General features: G+C 35.0%; 1 protein-coding gene across 1 annotated transcript in view; it reads left to right on the plus strand.

Annotated features, from left to right (window-relative positions):
- Positions 1–19,360, plus strand: part of LOC134546200 (guanine nucleotide-binding protein-like 1) — a 64,181-nt gene that overhangs the window by 14,338 nt on the left and 30,483 nt on the right. Inside the window, exons 6-7 of the mRNA XM_063388806.1 lie at positions 2,150–2,245; positions 9,389–9,477. Of these exons, the coding sequence (XP_063244876.1) occupies positions 2,150–2,245; positions 9,389–9,477 (185 nt within the window). The remainder of the gene's footprint in view (positions 1–2,149; positions 2,246–9,388; positions 9,478–19,360) is intronic.

Raw genomic sequence — 19,360 nt, forward strand, 5'->3', positions numbered from 1 at the left:
GCTCGATAAATTCCGATGTCATGTTCGCGCTAAAGAATCGACAGGTTTTTGTTTACGTGACAATTACGAGACCTCTGTCTGACCGGGTTAGGTTCAGGTTCATGTTTTTAGGTTAGGTAAGGTGCAAAGAGAAAGTTCGAAGTTGTGAGAACTTAAATGCGAGCAATGTGAAGTTGAAACACGTTCTCCAACTCCAACAGTTGCCTTCTGGACGTGCGAGAACGATTCGTCGATTTAATATATTTATTCGGTTAGTAGTATTTAGTCGAATGTCGGGAGTCTTGCGGCGTTGTTATTCTGTAATTATTTAGTCTCGTCGTAGATCTGTATGTTTACTGTTTGCTTTGTCGACTGCGTGTAGTCTACTAAGGTTTAATGTAACGTTACAAAATAAAACGTTTAGAATGGTGGTTACAATTTACGACCGCGAGAAAGAATTCTCGCACGAAGGATTTTATATCTTTGACAAAACCAACAAGATTTTGATGTGCAGGTATTGTAACGTGCGCATCGAGTGGGCCAGGAAGGATACGTGTGTGAAACACATTAATGGCAGCGCTTCCCACAAAAAGAATAAAGCGTTCGCACAAGCTGCAACACAATCTGAAGCAGCAAATACGTCAGGTGTCAAACGTCAGATTTCACTCACCGATGTAATTTCCCGCACGAAAAAGGCTAAAAAAGTCAAACAAGAATTTGTTATGTCAACAGTTCGTGCTTTCATGGAAGCCAATATTCCTTTAGAGAAACTTGATCATCCTAAATTAAGGGATTGGATGAACAAGTACATTGAAGGTAGGCCTACTTTTAAAAAAATCCTTTGATTTACAAACTTTATGATTTTTTTATTATTGTTTTGACAGAAACTTGAAACTACACTGAAATTTGTAAAAAAAAATTAAATTCCAGTCAATGAGCATAACATTTCAATACACAAGAACTGTAGTGCATTCTGTACCTAAATAAAACTGAATAAAACCTAAATTCTCATAATATTTTTAACATTTCTGGTTGAAAAGAAAAATTTAGGTTTTTTATATGTTCTTTGGGAATAAAAGTGTTATATTAATTGTAACTATTTTTGTACACTTGAAGTAATTATTAAATTTTTGTTTTTTCTGCATGACTTCAATAAAACTAAAAATTTTAAAGATCACAAATTACCTGAGTTTTTAAAAAGAAATAAAAAAGCATCAAAAAGAAAAAAATTTCTAAAAGCGATGAAAATTTTACCGAAATTAGTTTTAAAAATGACGAAAAATACACCGAAATCAGTTTTAAAAATGACGAAAAATAAACCGAAATCAACAAAAAAAATTGAGGAAATCTGCCATTTATTTTCATCGCAAACAGGTGGCTCTAATAATTCGTAAGAATGCTACTGTAATTAGTATCTGTAGTGTTTACTTTAACCACAGCAGTAAAGGACTGCAGAAAGTTTTTATTACAATGTGTTGTGTTAATATGTAGTTTTATTGGCTTAGTTTTAGGCTTCTGTGAATCCTGTATTTTTTATTTGAATCAAATTATGAATTGAATGTAAAATTATTCATGAATGTCAAATATTTTTCTAATCAAATTCAAAAAAATGGTGATTTTTTTATTTCAATTTTTTTATAGAGTATAAGAAAAATTGATGCAAAAAAAACAGTAAAATTAGAAAAATGAAACATGGAACTATAATAGGTTGGTGTAAATCGCAAGAAAATAAAAACAGAGAATTAATTTTCTTAAATCATTAAAGTTTTAACTTTGAAAATTATTTTGTTAATGAAACTATTTAATAACATAAAATAGGGTATTTTAAATACCTTTTAATAATTTAGTAATCTTTTTTTTATAATCACTGATAATTTGTTACATATAAAATGCACGTATATACTGTGTTGCAGAAAACAAGGTCCAAATTTCTGAAGGAATCTTATTGGCTAAATACATGGTACTCTATTTGGGTTTTAATATTTTATGAATAAGTTCCACTTGCACTGTGCTTATTAGTTATGAATGGTTAAAAAAAAAAAAATTATTCGATTTGAAATGTTAAATTGAATATAAAAAAAATTCATGAATGTAGAATATTTTTCAAGTACTTGCAGACCCCTTGTTAGTTACAGCTATGACAGTTGGTACCAGTGAGTTGGTGTTTCAGGTTTGCAGGTGCGTCGCAGGAAGGGCAAGCTGCGAATGGCTGCGGAAGGCGCTCGGAAACTTCTGGAAGCATGCAAGCACTTGGTGCAAGATGGAGGTACCTTACATCAGAGAGCATCAACCCACTGTCAACAGTGTGGTCTACTAAGCATGTTTGTGTGAGTGAGGACTAGCGATCAGTCTCAACTGTGGCCACGGTTCACATGCATGCAAGCTTCTGTAAGCACCATCTTTGTGTCGGTTGTAACTGCCTACTCTTTTTTCGCTTGTGACTCAGCTTTGAGGTAAACTAACATTTTTGTGTTACTGTGGCGAGGTCAGTGCTAAATGGTCTCAACATTTCCTGCATCCTTACACACTATGAAGTTTCAAATACATAATGAGAATCTGTATAAGCCATATGACTATAAAAATATTTAATGGATGATGTTTTTTGTTGGTTATTTATATGCCTGTGCGAATATTTGAATTTTCGAATACAAATAATAAACTATTTGTATTTGATTAAACCTTGAATACTTACATTTCAAAATAACGAATGTTTGTTTGCTTATAATACCTAGTGAGTTTGTCATATACTAACTTTCACTGCTGAGATTGAGTCATTTGTGCCATATAAATACAATTATTTGATGTTTAATGGGACTTCATAATAAAAAAAAAAACAATAAACATAATTTCAAACAGGCAACAAGTACTCAAAATAGTTTTTTCCCCTACTGTCTAGCTAAACAGTAATGGAAAAAATTGTTTAAACAATTCAAAACACTACATATTTTCTATTTAAAATTTGAAAACAAAATATTATTTGTATTCTTTTTGTCACACGCACAGAAGTAGGAAAAAATAAACATCATCAACCATGGACTACAACAAAACAAAACATGGACACTCCATTGAGATGGGCACTAAAAGAAATAATCATTGTAGTTTTAACAGCATATAAATCAATAGTAACAATCAATCTAACATCATGTTATACAGTAGCAGCTTACTTCCTGTATGTATATCTTTGACAAAACAGATGTTGCAACTCAAATTATATTTAAAAAAATGTAAATAATAGTTTAAGATTCCAAATGAAATTAGCAAAAATGGTGTTTATAATATTGCTGAACTAAAATACAATTTACCTGGCTGCCCTTAACAACGAAAACGTGTTAATAACTAGGGTTTAAATATGTAAATTTGAGTTCAATTACTAATTTGGAAATTAAGCATTTAAAAAAAAAAAGATTCACATTTTTTGTAAAATAAATTGCGATGGATTTCACACTATTTTGCAGTTTCCGAAAATTTTCTGGATAAGTATGTAGAGGAGAAGGTGGTAATATGGACCCCCATTTAGTTTTATGAAATTTACTTGTAACTTTACAGCTTCGATCAATTATTTGATGCGTGGATAACTTCATTAACTTATTATACACACATTTCTTGCATTTAATGAAATTTATTTATACCTACAAATGATCTGGCATGAGTTGTTTTGCAAAGTGCGAAAATGCCTACTGACCCATACATGCTGGTAATATGGACCCCTAATAGTCAACATAATATTTAAATTGTATTAAGACAACACAGACCATTCAAATTCAATTCTATGGCACAATAGTCATACCTAAATACTTAAATACCTAAATTAAAATCTAAAGTCCACTTAAATAAAATGTTTAGCGACAAAAATCACACATATAGAAAATGTCCTTTTCAGCCCCAGCACATTCACTGTGTGCCCATTGGTTGCACATCTCGCACCTTACCCACAATTCTCCCCTGCAGTCATCAGTAAATGCCCCTTCACAAAACATGCAGAGACAATCTTCTGTATCTGGAGCCTTTCCTCCTACTGGGACTTCAAGGGGTGACTCTGTCTTAGCATCATCTAATGCACACGATGCGTAAGAGTCACTATCAGAACTTGATCCTTCAAATGCCAGTCTCCTTTTCTTAGTTCGTTTTACAGTTCTTGGGCGCTGAAAGACAAGACCAGACGTAGTTGGTTGAGTCTGAGTCTGAGTCTGCTCAGTTGTTGTAGGTTGACAGACACCTACACATCTTCCTCGACCTGTTCTTTTTTTCGACAGCTTCGCTTCTTTTTCTTGAATTGCCACCTGTAAAGCAGTTTTATACGGGGACCCAGTAATTATATTTGCGGATGATGGTTTCCTCCCACGTTTTGATTTATGTTTGAGTCGAGGTAGACGCTGAATATCCTTAGGTGAAATATGAGACGACTTATTGCCAACTTGAGAAGTAGGGCTAATGGCCGCAGTCGATGCAATCGGCGAAGACTGCATGGGTATGGAGATTAAGGTTGGTGGATTGTTGGACACTTTAGAGATGCTGGAAGTTTGGCTTTGTGCATTAAGAATCTCAGCAGCTTGTTGTGCAGCGAGAAATTCTGATTCTGGAAAAATATGGCGGTTACATGGCCAGATACCAGTCACTCGGAATCCATTCACTGCAATAGATGCCCTCGTGCATTCTAAGTAGGCCTTTCCGAACAGACCTGCAATGTCAAATGGTCCCAGACGTTTTTCTCCATGGAATAGCTCTTGTCGAATGAAATCACTGTAGTAAGATTTCAATGGCCCCATGAATGTTCTGTCTAGAGGTTGAAGTTTGTGCGTAGTGTGGGCTGGCAAAGATAGGATGAGAACGTGATTGTCCCATGCCAAATTGATTACGTCCAGGTTTTTTGTGTGTGAGTAATGCCCATCCAAGATTAGGAGAACTGGGTTTTCCTTTGTGGGTTTCGTTTTTTGTCAACGAAGTGTTGAAGCCATTCAGTGAAGAGGTTTGCCTGAACCCATCCTGAAGGGTGAGCTCTTCCTATTGCACCAGGTGGAGCACCCCTCATTAGCAAATCGTTCATGTTCTTCCGAGGAAAAATGAGCATTGGTGGATCAAAGGATCCACCCGCACTCATAGAGCATATCGCAGTAACAAGTGAGCCACGCTCAGCAGCACTGAGTGCGCCAATCTGACGTTTCCCTTTCGAACCAATAACTTTAGGTGTTTTGCTTTGCCTAACACTGAATCCAGTCTCATCCACATTCCACACTCTTTCAGCCGTCATACTGTGTTTTTTGTAAATGTCTTCAAGCAAGTCGAAGAATGAAGATACTTGTTCTTGAGTAAAACCCTCTGCTCGAGCATATGATGTGTTAGTGGGTTTCCTCAGTGACAAAATTTCTTTGTGCCTATGAAGGAAATGATCGAGCCATGCTCTCCCTGCATGCTCATCATGAAAGGGATGCTGTATATTGTTGCGTACAGCCAGTTGGAAGGCCATCCTTCTCACATCCTGTCTTGTAAGACCAAAATATATGTATTCCATTTCCAGTACATACTGTAACAGGTCTTTTTCCATATTCTCAGGAAACACCGGTTTTCTTCCCAATTTTTTCATTACGACAATTTCGGGATCACTCATAACTTCAGAAGCAAGCCTTCGCAAAGTTGTTTTTGGGACACCATAATGCTTCGATGCCTTTTTTACTCCCATCTTCTTTTCTCGCACCATTCTCACAGCAGCTGACATCGTCTCCTTATTCCATGTTTTTCGGCGTGTATTAGGTTTACGGTCCAATGACTTTCTTGGCATCTGTAAAAAAATTTGGTAAAATGAGCGAGAGTTCTTAAACAAACATTGAAAATAAGATAAAAGGATAAATATTGAGGGGGACATATTTCAGGCATTTTAAAATATAAAAATATTCAAACTAACTCAAGTTTCATTTATAGGATGGTTCTACTTACAAAAAAAAAACCTTCTACAGAGAGAAAGCTAATAATATTTTAAAAAAACTAGTGAAAAACTATTGAATTTTAATTGTTTGGCATCTATTATTTATATTTATACACATCATGTTAAAATTAGAGTCTTCTTGTTTATATTATTCATGACATTTCTGGTAAGCCATGAAGTTACTTTCGTAATCAATGTTATCATGAATTTTGTTTTGGGCCTACATCATTTAAAATATTATTTTATTGGGTTAAGAAATAAATTATAATTCGCAGACATTAAATAAAATAAGAAAAATTTACAGTTCCTAAATTATTTCTTGTAAGAAATAGACCCGATAAAAATGCATGTAATATGGACCCCGGGTCCATATTACAGACATTCCAGGGGGGTCCATAATACAGACAGCACCATGTTGGATTTAGAATTCAATAGTACATAGAGAAACAGAAAATATCGAACTCTGATAATATACTGTTACAGCCTCAATATTACCCTCTAAGATAAAATAAAAACATTTCTTGTTATGCAAATTAAACTTAAATTAGAATAAAATTTTACATACCTTGCAAAAGTTTTCACAATATTAGAAACTTTCCTTGCCTCGCTACTCATATAATGCGACACTACTGGTTTGCTGCGACATCGACCTGCTGTTGGCACTTCATAAAGAGATAGTTCATGCAATGACCAAAAGAGTGCAGCACGTCACTGCTTGGAAATTGAGGGGGTCCATAAAATCAGCGGGGTCCATATTACCACCTTCTCCTCTAGAGTAGCAGGTTGTGGAAAATAAGGTGAAAAGAACTAAAACTAGAAGTTAGTTGGTTAGGTTAAGTTAGTTTAGCTGCATAATTAAAAAAAAATTATTAAATAATTTAATATTTTAACAAACACATTCCAAATAATTATTGTTGCTGACTTAACTTAAACAGCCTTTCACTTTAGTATTATTTGCCTAATTATCCAGAAGTTGTTAAACAATGTTAATAAATACTTTTAGTGGGATTCTAATTCTCTTTCTTACTATTTAAATTCAATATTAATATTCACAAATAATTTGATATTCATATTAAATTTGATTTGAACTAAAAAAACTGATATTCACACAGACCTAGTTATTTTCATTAGGCAAAGTGAGTTTCCTAGATTATTAATATATAATACAAATACTGCTTAATTAATCATGTCTAGCAAATGATGGAAGATGTTCTTCCAACTGTGTGTACTAGCCAACTATTATAATCATATGCTGATCTATTTAAAGCAAAATCACAGCATAGATGCCAGTGCTCATTGATGATAATTCATTGCACTTGGCATAAATTGAACCAACACTGTACTCTAAAATTTGTCAGTTGAAGGCAATATATTAATCAAACTGTAAGACTACTATTTTGTAGTACTCACATTTAAAATTGAGCTGGTCAAAGTCCTCATTTACACAATGAAACACTTTGTTCATAGTAGGAGGTTTGTTTCTAAAAATAAAAATAAAACTATGTCTAATACCAGACTTCTAAAAATTGTCACATGTTTGCAACACACGAGCAGACTTTTCCTTATTTTCTCAGGCATCATGAGTTTCCCAGTCACTATTTTTTTTATTATGAAGAATAAAGATTTTGTGTGAATTCAGCTGGTCAATTGACAGTATCATTTATTGGTCATGTAGGTTATTTCATCGCAAATGTTTTAGAAATACAGTGCTTTTTATGCACTTTTTTAAGGCCTTCCAGTTTTGTGTGTGACAACACTTGGCCCCAGCTTTGCTACTCAGCTGCATGTGTTTATGTGCCCGCACATCAGACACAGGCTACCAGGCTGGCAAGACTGTGAGGTCATTGGTGCCAGTGATAACTTGCCCTGTGGCTTACTGCTGCATCACTTTTCGTTGTCTTCTTACATGTTTAAAGTACTTTGAAGTACATACTTTAAACAACTCAATCTACGAATTATGACTAATGTTGAATAACAGTCAAAAACAAAATAAAAAATACTGTTATTCATGTACATTCAATTACATGTAGAAGCAAAAAGAGAAGCTGTTCCTTTCAGACAATCTTTCATACAGCTGTCATCAACCAATGGATGTGAATATGTTGACTTAGAAACTCATATAAGAGTAAATGAAATTTAATACTTTAAGTTTATTTTTAAAACTAAGGGCTCTTTAAGATGTAGCCTTGAGATAACTGGAATCTCACTAAAGCAATGCGGATCCAGATCAAATTTTTCGTGGCTGTTAGAAATGGTGAACATGAATGTGAGTTGGTAGGTTTCTCAGAGCATTCCCGATTCCCTCACCACTGCGTTGTCTTCTTGCTCCTCAGCCATCTCATCCACTGTTTGAGTGGATGGGCAGGAAATGTCACGTGTGATGCTCGTGTAGGTAGTTCTCACCTATTCATACTAGCCTTTGCTCATTTCATAAATTTTGATCCTACTCAATAGAAATTGACCCTAGAAAGACAAAAGACAGTATGAAAGTATATCTGTGGTTTTGGTTCATGTGTCTGTATTTGTATATGTTGTGTGAGAGACTATGTTTAGCATCCACAGCTAGAAGTATGAAGGAAGTTGATATGAAAGGGAGAGAAGTAAAAAAAAGTGAGTGACAAAGCATGCATAGAGTGAGGAGGAACATTAGAGAGCTACGAGAAGCGTGACAGTGCTTGGAGCACATGTGAGAAAGTATGAGGTGGATTTGTTGAATAATAGAGCAAAAGAGGAATATAGAAAGAAAAAGAGAGCATGAGAAAGTGTAAGTGCTAAGAGATAAGAGGGAGAGAGTATGGTTATGTGCATGTGCACAAGTGTGAATACCAAGGAGAAAGGGAGAGAAAGAGAGAGGAGGAAAGAAAGAAAAAAGTGAGTGAGTGAGAAGTATTGAGTGTATATGAGAAAGAGAAGTTGGGAAGGTTGTTTCTGTGATAGGCATAAGCACAATCGTAAAGAGTTCATGTGATCTAAGAAATTGTCGAACAGGTTGGCCCTTTGCATTTTACATTTTCATTTTGTGAACAACAAATAATACAAAATTTCTTGTTGTTTCTATACATATTTCAGCTAATACTTTAAGTGATTAATATTGAAAATGGATTACAATGTAGAAATTTATATATTATCTTAGTTTGTAAAATATTGTTACAATATTTATAATATGGGGAAAACTGGTTCATAAGGGATAGCCCAATTAAGCATTATTACAGTTTTATTAATTACTAATATTTACATTAATAATAAATAATTGCACTTAAAAATGTCCGATTACCATTCACTGCCACTAAAAATGTTTATTTGCCAGTCACTCAATATCTGTCGAGTTCCACAGTTCGCACTCCTCACTGGAGCTAGGCTCAACAGTGGTTGTCCCTTTACCTCATGCCTGTCCACACAAATAGTCTCGCGCCACTCAGTCCCCGCACTTTTACGATCCAGTCGAACTCCGTGTTGCACCACTCGCTTATGAGGCACTTCTTTTTGCAGTTGACCTTACATCCTGGCAAGAAAAGATTGGGGAGGAGATGGAGTTGGAGTACGAATGTGATGAAGTTGAAGTGGAAGAGATGATTGAAGTAAGTTACTTGAGTTGTTTAGTTTTATTTTATTTTCAGTAATATAGCTAGTTTATTTTTATCGAATAATGTATTGTCAAGCTCCCAATTTACAAGTTCCAGGTACGATTGTAACACATTCATAAATGCATTCCTGGAAAAGGTTAAAATAAAATTAGAAAAATGACTTACTGCTGCTAGAACCTTTAAAACACTTGCGAAAAATATAAGAGATGACAATAGATTAAGAACATTATTGCTAGGCCACAGTGATGTAAAGTATAGAAGTGATAGTATCTCTGACATTTAGTCAAAATATTTGCTATGTCTCAGTCAAAACTTTACAAGGAATATTCTCATCTATATAAAAACAATTTTTCTTTTCTTTTGGATGAGATTTTCTTCGTAAAAAAAGAGATAAAGTAGCAATTCAAATTATTTTTCTTAAAAAATAGCATTATTGAATTACATTCGAAACTGAACAAGCAGGAACTAGGAAAACATATTCATAACTAAATATTCAATACAAAATTCGCACAAAAAAACTGCAAAACTATGCCATAAATACTTATGATTCATTAATTAGGTAATAGCAAAATGACAAGAAAAAAAATGTCATCTCTTTCCTTGTGGACTTAGTGGTGTATGTATGTTTGTTATTTTTTCAAGTTTGGCTCACTTCCTTAATAACAACATGTTATGTGCTGATGGACACAACACATGGCATTTTGGGACATTGGGAGTAATATGAATGGAATAGAACAAATGATATAAAAATTTTTTTCAGAAGCCACTTGTTTTAATAATTATGTACTTCGTTTTATTTCACCTCTTTACTTAGAACTCATCTATAACTATCACGTCCAATTTCAGTCCCTTCAGTTTTGTTCGGGGTCGACTGTTACTCTGAAAAAAAGAAAGGTGGGGGGGGGGGTAAAAGACCCAACATTTTGAAAATTTTGAAACTCAATGCTTTTTTGATTTGGACTGTTTCCGATCCAAAAGGTCGGGTTATGGTGGAAAATGTTTCCTGGTAAGGGGGTGGAAAGGGGGCGGGGTGTAATACCCCATAATTAAGAAAATTTTAAAAGTGTATTTATTCTTTTTGATTTAGAATTTTTCTGAGGTTGTGTTATGGTAGAAAATGTGCCTGTGCTTCATCTTTCTCACTCTTGGAAGGGTCGGGGGTTAATGCCCCTAAATTTAAAAAAATTTCATAAATATATTCTTTTTGATTTAGTATGTTTCCGAGGTCAGGTTATGATGGAAAATGGGCCTGGGATTCATTAATGGCAATATGGGTACTACATCTGAAATTATCTGGCTACTCTTCATACATGATCAAGTGTATGATACGGGCATTCCATCAGGCTGTGTTGATTTCGGCACAGATGGTTCATAGGCGTACCCAGGGGGGGTGTTTTGGGGGTTCATACCCCTCCCGAAATAAGGCAAGAAAATTTTGAACACTCATGTCATTCGAGCTCAATTTCTAAATACAGAGCAACAAGAGAAATAGTCACCAAGCAGCCCAATTGGTAAGTAAACGTAAACAAATTTGAATTGCAGTGGTTGGTTCATAATAGGTCAGTCTAAATTCTCAAATCGCGGTGATTGGTCTATGGAATAATCAGTTCAACTCTACTTTGATTATGTTTTAGATTGGCTTAGTAGAATTTGGCATTGAGTAACAGTAGTGATTGCGACCTAATTTCATACAAAACTCTATAAAACTATTAAAACATGGGGGGGGGGGGATGGGACGTTTTTTGCTCGTTTTGTCGTCGGGTACTTTCATTTAAATGCTGTAGCTACATCTGTACATATAACACGAAGAAAAAAGTTTGATTTTCGCAAGGTGCGTAATTTTAAATGACTGTTACAAACATTGAAAAGCTGAAATGTAAATTTCTCGCCTCAGATGAAAGGGACCTCGTTGAGTGCAACGTGGTGTGAAGTTGTGTTTGAGTCAGTAGCTTAATGGCCTCAACTCAATGTGTAGGTGTTTTTAGCGAACATTGTAATAGAACAATATAATTTAATATATATAGGGCCTATAATATACTAGCTGCCCGAACCAGCTTCCACGGCTATACTAATGGGGGAAAAATGAGACTAAATATCCCATTTACAGTAATAAAAAATGAAATAAAACGCAATTAATTTTGACAAAAATGTATTACAATGCTTTGTAATGTATCGGAGAGAAAACGAGTAGCACCGATGGTTTCCCGCTTCTCGAGCACGCAACGTACAACTGATGTACCCGTACTTCGCTACGGCAGTCTGCAGGCAGTACACTCTTGCGCCGCTCATTATACATGCCCCTCCTTGTGGGTACGCCACTGCCGCACCTCAAATGGAGAAAAATCAAAGCAATGCTCGTTGTCATGGAGACGCAAAAGGCATAAACAATGAAAAATCCCGCTGTGCCACTATTGCCCGGGCTTAACCACCCTTGGGAGTTGATTTTCGGAAAACGTCATCCTGCATAGGAACATTACTGTCAAGTTCAAGTCTGTAGGATATAAAATTAAAAAAAAAAAAGGGCAATTTTTGATTTTTAAAGTCCCCGTTAAATTTCAACGGTGATGAGGACTGCATTAACAGTGAATTAGTTGTTGCCATAGAGACGAATGAAGCATCAACAAAGCAACAGCAGTTGCCATGGTGATTTTCTACCAAAAACTGGAATTTTGATATTTTACACCCCCAAAACTCACTTTGGGAGCTGATTTTCGGAAAATCATATCTTAGTGAGCGTCTACATACATCACAAAATGAGTAACTATGCTAAGTTTCAATCGGTTGAAAGATTTCAAGTCAGTCGTAATGAGTCAGTCAGATGTATTTCGCACAAATATATTTTTAAATTTAAATAATTTTAGAAAAAATAATAATTAAATCTATACAGAAATATGCCTCGAATGGAAAAAAAATCGATCCAAGCGATGCCCGTTGCCATGAAGACGCAGAAGGCATAAACAATGCAAAATCCCGTTGTGGCCAGTGCTTAACCACCCTTGGGAGCTGATTTTCGGAAAACGCTGTCATTAATCGAAATAAAATGTAGCCTATATATAAAGTTGGACAAAGTTACAAATATTTGGGCGAAATTTCATTAAAATCAATGCAGTAGTTTCAGAAATTAGCCCGGACAAACATCGTGACACGAGATTTTTATATAAGTATAAAGATTTAATTCTGTTTTGCTACACTTGAATTGTAAAGCCTGAATTACAACAGCCCGTCGCATCCGTCCGTCATCCGTTCGTCCGTCAGCCGCCAAGCGATATACAACTTCATTTCACTTCACTGCTTGGATTTTGGCCTTGAGCAGTATCCGTTTAGCCAGAAATATCAATTTCATTATTCTTATTCATCATCTTTCAACGCAAGTGTATATTTTGAATGTCTCGATTTTACTCCTATGCCTTACCCGGGACTCGAACCCAGAACCTCTCCACCATAAGCCGGTGTGCATCCGACTACGCTACGGAGGTCGGCTGGCGATTTACAACACTCCGCTCGTCCGTCATAATATTTCTCCATGTCAGTGCTGGCAACTGTTGAGAAAACTTAACAATTTGGGGGAAAAAATTATCATATGTAATCATATTACTTAATAAACAATTATGTAAAGTAAGAACTTGAAACTCATTAAATTCAGAGTGTTTTTTTTCGGTATGTATTTTCACATTTCCAGAGTTACCATACGTAATTATATACTTCCGTGACTTAGACCATTTTTGTTTCAAAAAAGAGCTTTCGAAATGTGTCTAAACGTAAGTTAAGAAATGATTTTGGAATCATCTAAACAATTAAACAAACTTTAATACATTTTAATATAATATTTTATATGCAAACACCTAGAAGACATTAGGAGGTTATAGTTTCATCCGTTCACCCGTCAAAAGTATAAAGTTACCAAGCTTTAGACGGACGAGTGGATGACATTTTTCAGTCCATCTTATTGGGTGCAGGTCACGTAATTGACAGACGGATGACGGATGGACGGGCTATTGTGATTCCGGCCTTAGTTGCTAACACCCTTAAAATCAAATTATAGAGCAATTATTCTATTGTCATGCCGTCAACGTATTAGGAATAAGTTTGTAAAGTGCGTACGTAAATTCGTTAAGTTAACTAATTATTTATATATATATATATATATATTGGGGGGTTTTGTAGGTATTTTAATATTGTAATGTAAACTTACGTAAGTTAATTGAAAGAAAAAATATGTACAAATTACATATCAACAATATCCCAGGTTAAAAAATGAAATTTGAGACTATTATATTTATTTACTCAAGAAATAATTAATTTTTGGTGTTTGTGCAGTTTTTCTTAAAAATCTGGAAGAACACCCCCCCGAAAAAAATTCCTGGGTACGCCTATGGATGGTGTACATATAATTAAAACAACAGCCATCCAATTTCCAGCGAAATACAGTTATGGTACTACTGAAAGACGAATGTTGCCATTAATACTGAGTTGGGCATCTACCGTGCATAAAATGCAAGGCTGCTTTGTAGATTAGTTGTTTATTTGGGATCGCATCTCTTTGTTGCCGGACATGCTTATGTAGCTCGTAGTTGCATAAAGTCACTGGATGGTCTCCAAGTAGAAGAAATTGATTGCTCTGAGATAACAAGAAAAGTTCCATTTAATATTGATGCATTAACTGAAATGACTAGATTATGTGAACATTGATGACTAATTTTAAGATCATAGTAACAAATACTTTAATCACTCATATTTAGTGTTTTTAATTTGTTTCACTTACTTATATTCAATATTTTTATTTTATTTTCGGACTAAAAAGAATAAAATTAACTTACAGTTTAAACAACTAAAAAAACTTGCCTTTATCGAATGAACATAAAAATTAAAAAATAAAATTTAAATTTAAGGTTTTTGTTCAACAGCCAAATAATACACTACAACTCTGTATAACTACAAGCATGAGGTGCTCTCTTCTTTCATTTTTGTAATGACTATATCCTAAAATTTTCATATTGACTATATCATCAAATTATTGATAGAAAATCATATTGTTATTACTGATAGAAAATTTAAGATAAATTATATTAGTACCCCAGGTTTTTAGTTATACGGAATTGTGGTGCATTATTTGGCTGTTGACAAAAAGCTTAAATTAATTTTTTTTTTAAATTTTTAGTTTATTCAGTGATGAAAGCATTTATTTTTAGTTTTTTAAACTATAATTTTATTTTAATATAAGTAAGCATTGAGTGGATATTGTGACCACCATATTGGGAAAGAGAATTATCTTGTCATTGCCTGGTAATGGTGTCGTTTGTTCGACTGTACTTTCTTTAGCACCTGCTCCATCTGGACTTTCCCAATATTGTTGGTGATGTATGTAAACTTCTTAAAAATTTGAAGAAACTGATGGTTATTCTAATTGAAAATTGATATAGGCATGCACTGAATCTATACACTGTATGAATCCTATCTTTTTTGAACAAATCAACCATTCAGGGTGTCCTCACAACTCAGTAATAAAATTTTAGTGATCCAAATTTCATAATTTCCTTGACTAATGTTTAAAAAATATATTTTACCTATTTTGTAATTTTCTGAAAGAAATACAGAATATTCAGCCTTTACCACAACCTTGGATATGCCATTTTATAGCATGTATATAACTATGCAGTATGCACAAAAACACTATCTTTAAAAAAATGGTTTTACATTCTGGGTGAATGCAAACTGAAGAATTTTCTTGACTTATCTCTGATTTTCTCCAACTTTCCAGATTGTGGACAGCCTGCTATGGAATATTCTCAAAAGTTTGCATGAAAATTTGATAAATGCATGAATTAATATACAAATTTATTCTGAGACTATTATTTAAAATGTTAATATATTTAGTAAAACTTTTAGAAGAGCCTACAGTATTTACAACAAATTTAATTACCTTTTATGTTTAAATTGTACAATTTTTGAAGAAATCAAATAAAGGTTTGTGTTTGGTCATGTTTAAGTTTATGTTGCTAATTTTACTTTTTAATATGTTCAAAATATTTATTTTAATTATTTAATATTTGATTTGTTACACTTGCAATTAAGCTTTCACCCGGTGGCATTCTTTCCTCCAGCTCATTCCACTCCCTCCTTGTCCTCACAAGGATGGCGTGCCTCCCTCTTTCCTTTTGCCTCCATTCCCTCAGGAGCTTCCACCCGTGATCTCTCCACCCTTCATCACCCAGCTCCCCTCTCCATTTATCACTTTAGACATCCTAACCTTTCCACCCATCTCCTCCTCTGTAATGCTTCTCACTCAAACTCCTCAATCATCTTATGTACTTTCATCTCTTGCCCTTCCCTTCTCTTCATACCCATCACCCACTTCGCTGCTCTACGCTGCATGTTCTCCAAGTAGGGATCCCAGATCACAGCGGCATACTCAATCATTTGGCCTGACCAACATGGAGTATGTCTTCTCCCTTACCCTCATCCCTTCTCCCTGCAGGATCCTGCCAAGCAGCCCCAGCACCCTCCCTTTGCTCTGCACCTGCTGAACTTGTTTGGCCCATTCCAGTTTATTTTGCAGGTTCACCTCCAGGTACTTATAATCTTCTGCCTCCTTTATCTCCGTTCCAGCAATACACTTCCCACTTTACCTTTCCTTCTTCGTGAATCTAACCACCTTCGTCTTTCCAAAATTCAGCGACATCCCGTTCTCCTCTCTCCATCCTTATAGCCTGATAAGATCCCCCTGCATATGTACCCCTTCCCCCACCCCAACCTCATCCCGGCCTCTATTTCATCTTATTGTATTGTTCATCATTATCGTGAACAACAAGAGCTCCAACACATTCCCCTGCAGCAATCCTGAAGTCACTTCTCCCTCCTCAGACCTTTCCTCTCCTATCCTCATCCTCTTGTCTTCTATCCCTAAGGAAGTAGCCTACCCAGCTTACTACGTTACTACCCTTTCATCCTTCACCAACAACTTACCTTCTTCATTAGCCTCTTGTGTGGCACTTTATCAAACGCCATTTCAGAGTCAATGATTATTGTGTCTCTCTGCTTCCCCCTGTCCACCACTTCCACCAGATCTTTCAGTAACCCCACCATCTGCATTTCACACGAAAATCCTCTCCTGAAATCATCCATTTTCCCCACCACATACCTGCACACCAGCGTCTCCATTACGTTCCCTACGCTAGACGTCAAGCAGGTTTGTCGAAATTGCCTTATGGGTACCACTACCACTTCCTTACATTGCTTTGGCAATTTTCCCTCCCCCAAGGATTGCTGGAACATCACCATTAGGTATCTGCTTATCTCCTTACTCCCCCTCCCCCCAACTGAGTTTGCTGTTCCCTATCCCATCCGGCCCAGCTGCCCTCCTCCCCTCAAACTCCTAACCCCCTTTTGGTAAATCTTCCATCCGTATTTTTAAACCCCTCCTTTCTACCGTCTTTGATTCTTTCCGATCATCCCATATGTCTCCCTTTACAAATACAGACAGGTACTGCTTCTGTAGCAAGTTTGCCTTCTTCCCCCCTCCCCCACACTTCTGCCCCTCCCTTGATTACTGCTATTTTCTACTCTCCCTTTACTCTTCATATATGTATACTTAGCTGTAAAGGTCCGCCTCATGCCCCATTTCCTTTCTTTCCTTCTCCCATTAGCCTTTCCATGTACGCATCCCTTGCTTTCCTTGTTTTCATGATAAAGCATAAAAAAGTGACACCTGCAAAATGAAAGTTTGTTGCTTCATTTTTAGGTTTTAACATAGAGACAGCATGTTATATTGAGAGTGTTTCGGCTGCAGAAAAAAATGTGACAGAAACATTTTATTGCAGGATTGTATTGAACTGGGTTTACTTTTGCACGTGCCACTAATCTACTATGTACGCTGGACTACAGCCCCTCTTCCCCCCCACCCTTCATCATCACTAAATAATGAGAGCTCCTTTAAAAAAATGGCTACACGATGTGCACTCATGTTTGCTAGTTCAGATGCTCGCCATGGGACTGTTGATGTCGTTGCTTTTGCTCCATTCAGATCCTCTTTCAGTGACATGCATTAATGTAGGAGTTTCCACTCTTTCAGAATGCTGAATGAATACTTCTTTATATACAGTGATTACAGTGTTGTGTTTTTTAAGCATCTTGGTGACTATGAAAAATCAAATGTGTGATCAAATTATTTTATTTTACCAACATTTGCTTATTGAAATATATATTTATGTTAATAATTTTCAATCGCTTACTTCGTTACTTGTTCAACTTTTGTTGTTCTCTGTCCCGGTTGGACTTGTATTCCCTTAAAGTTAAAAAAATTATTATTAATATGTACTCTGATTTTTTATGGTCATAATTCTGAGTAATGTAGTGTAAAAGCATTAATATATTTTGACATTTTTACTAGCATTTAAATATTTTCTTTGACCAATTTATGTGAAAAAGGTTCAATAAAAATGTTAAAACTTAGAGGTATGTTGGTAATTTGAATCCTTTGGAACAACTGGCAATCTAAATCCTACTCCCTTAAGGCATTGAATATATATAATGTATAGAAGTCGCGAGCCCAGGTTAAATTTTCTGTCCGGTTTCTCAGAAGAATTGTTGTAATTCCAAGCTCCGCCGCTGCGATCGCTTTCATCGCTGTGTATCGGCCGTATACGCCCCTGGCGGTATTTGGCAGAACTAGGTTAACCAGCCCAGTCGCGACATCCTTCACCCCCCCCCCCTCTTCGAAAATACCAGACCGACGATTCAAATTACCCGGCAGGTCTTATCAGCTCGTTAGGCGACCTTGAAGAGGAGCTTCCCTTACCGTCGTTTGAGAATGATGAAATCCCAAAAGAAGCTAGCCACGGAAATCACTGAATGATGGGATTCTGTACCCGAGTGAAGTGAAAATTAGCTATTAAAACTTTGTATTGAGCCAATAGTCAGTGTTCCGTTCAAAATATGGTTTTATTTTAAAAGTAAATTCTTATTTAAACTATATTTCGCGTTTGTACAAATTTACTTTTAGATATTGGCAAGGAAAATCAACATACCTTAAACAACCTTCTCTTATTTAATGTTATCTATTAAGTAGTAAAAGGGGTAGATATTATTTTTAAAAATAAATAAAATGGAACCCACTAAATCAGTATTGGCTATATATATATATATATATATATATATATATATATATATATATATATATATATATATATATATATATATATATATATATATACACAATATTAAAATACGCATATTAAAATTTTTTGTATTTAACTTTTTTCGGTAATAAAAATTCAGGATGATTTTGGTTTAATTTGTTTACGTATATTGCTATATTTTCTAAATCACATAGAAAAGTGAAAAGAGTACATCAGTGAAAATTCAAAAATTTAGTAACTGCTCTACATTTAAAATAAAAATGCATTGGTTTCATGAATATTGAAATGTATGCGTAATAAGGCATATTATGTTATTATCCTAAGCATGACTATAATGAAAAAAAATTACAGTAATTTAAAACGATGGCAGTCTTAACATACAATAAGTGCGCGAGTCTTAGTTTATTTTTTAATTGGCTTCTTCGTCAGATGGAAAAGAGTTAAGATTTCATCAAGGAAAAATATATTCTCAAAGTCACTAAACCGGGAGATAGAAAATAATGTAGGTTCTTAATTTTAAATAAAAGTTAAAATAGGCTTACGCTAAACCAATTAAAAATAAGCCGTAAAAATATTTTTATTTATTAAATATGTTCTATACTTGACAGTTCTTTGTGTATAATTCTTCAATAATCTTTGGAATTTAATACATACTTTTCTTAAAATGGTAGAATATCAGCAATACCCGTAAATTACGTGAGCAAAGCCACGGGTTATTAGATACACTTTTACTATAAAATAAA

This window comes from Bacillus rossius, chromosome 1 (genome assembly GCF_032445375.1).
Source record: "Bacillus rossius redtenbacheri isolate Brsri chromosome 1, Brsri_v3, whole genome shotgun sequence".
In the NCBI taxonomy this organism is placed as follows: Eukaryota; Metazoa; Arthropoda; class Insecta; order Phasmatodea; family Bacillidae; genus Bacillus; species Bacillus rossius.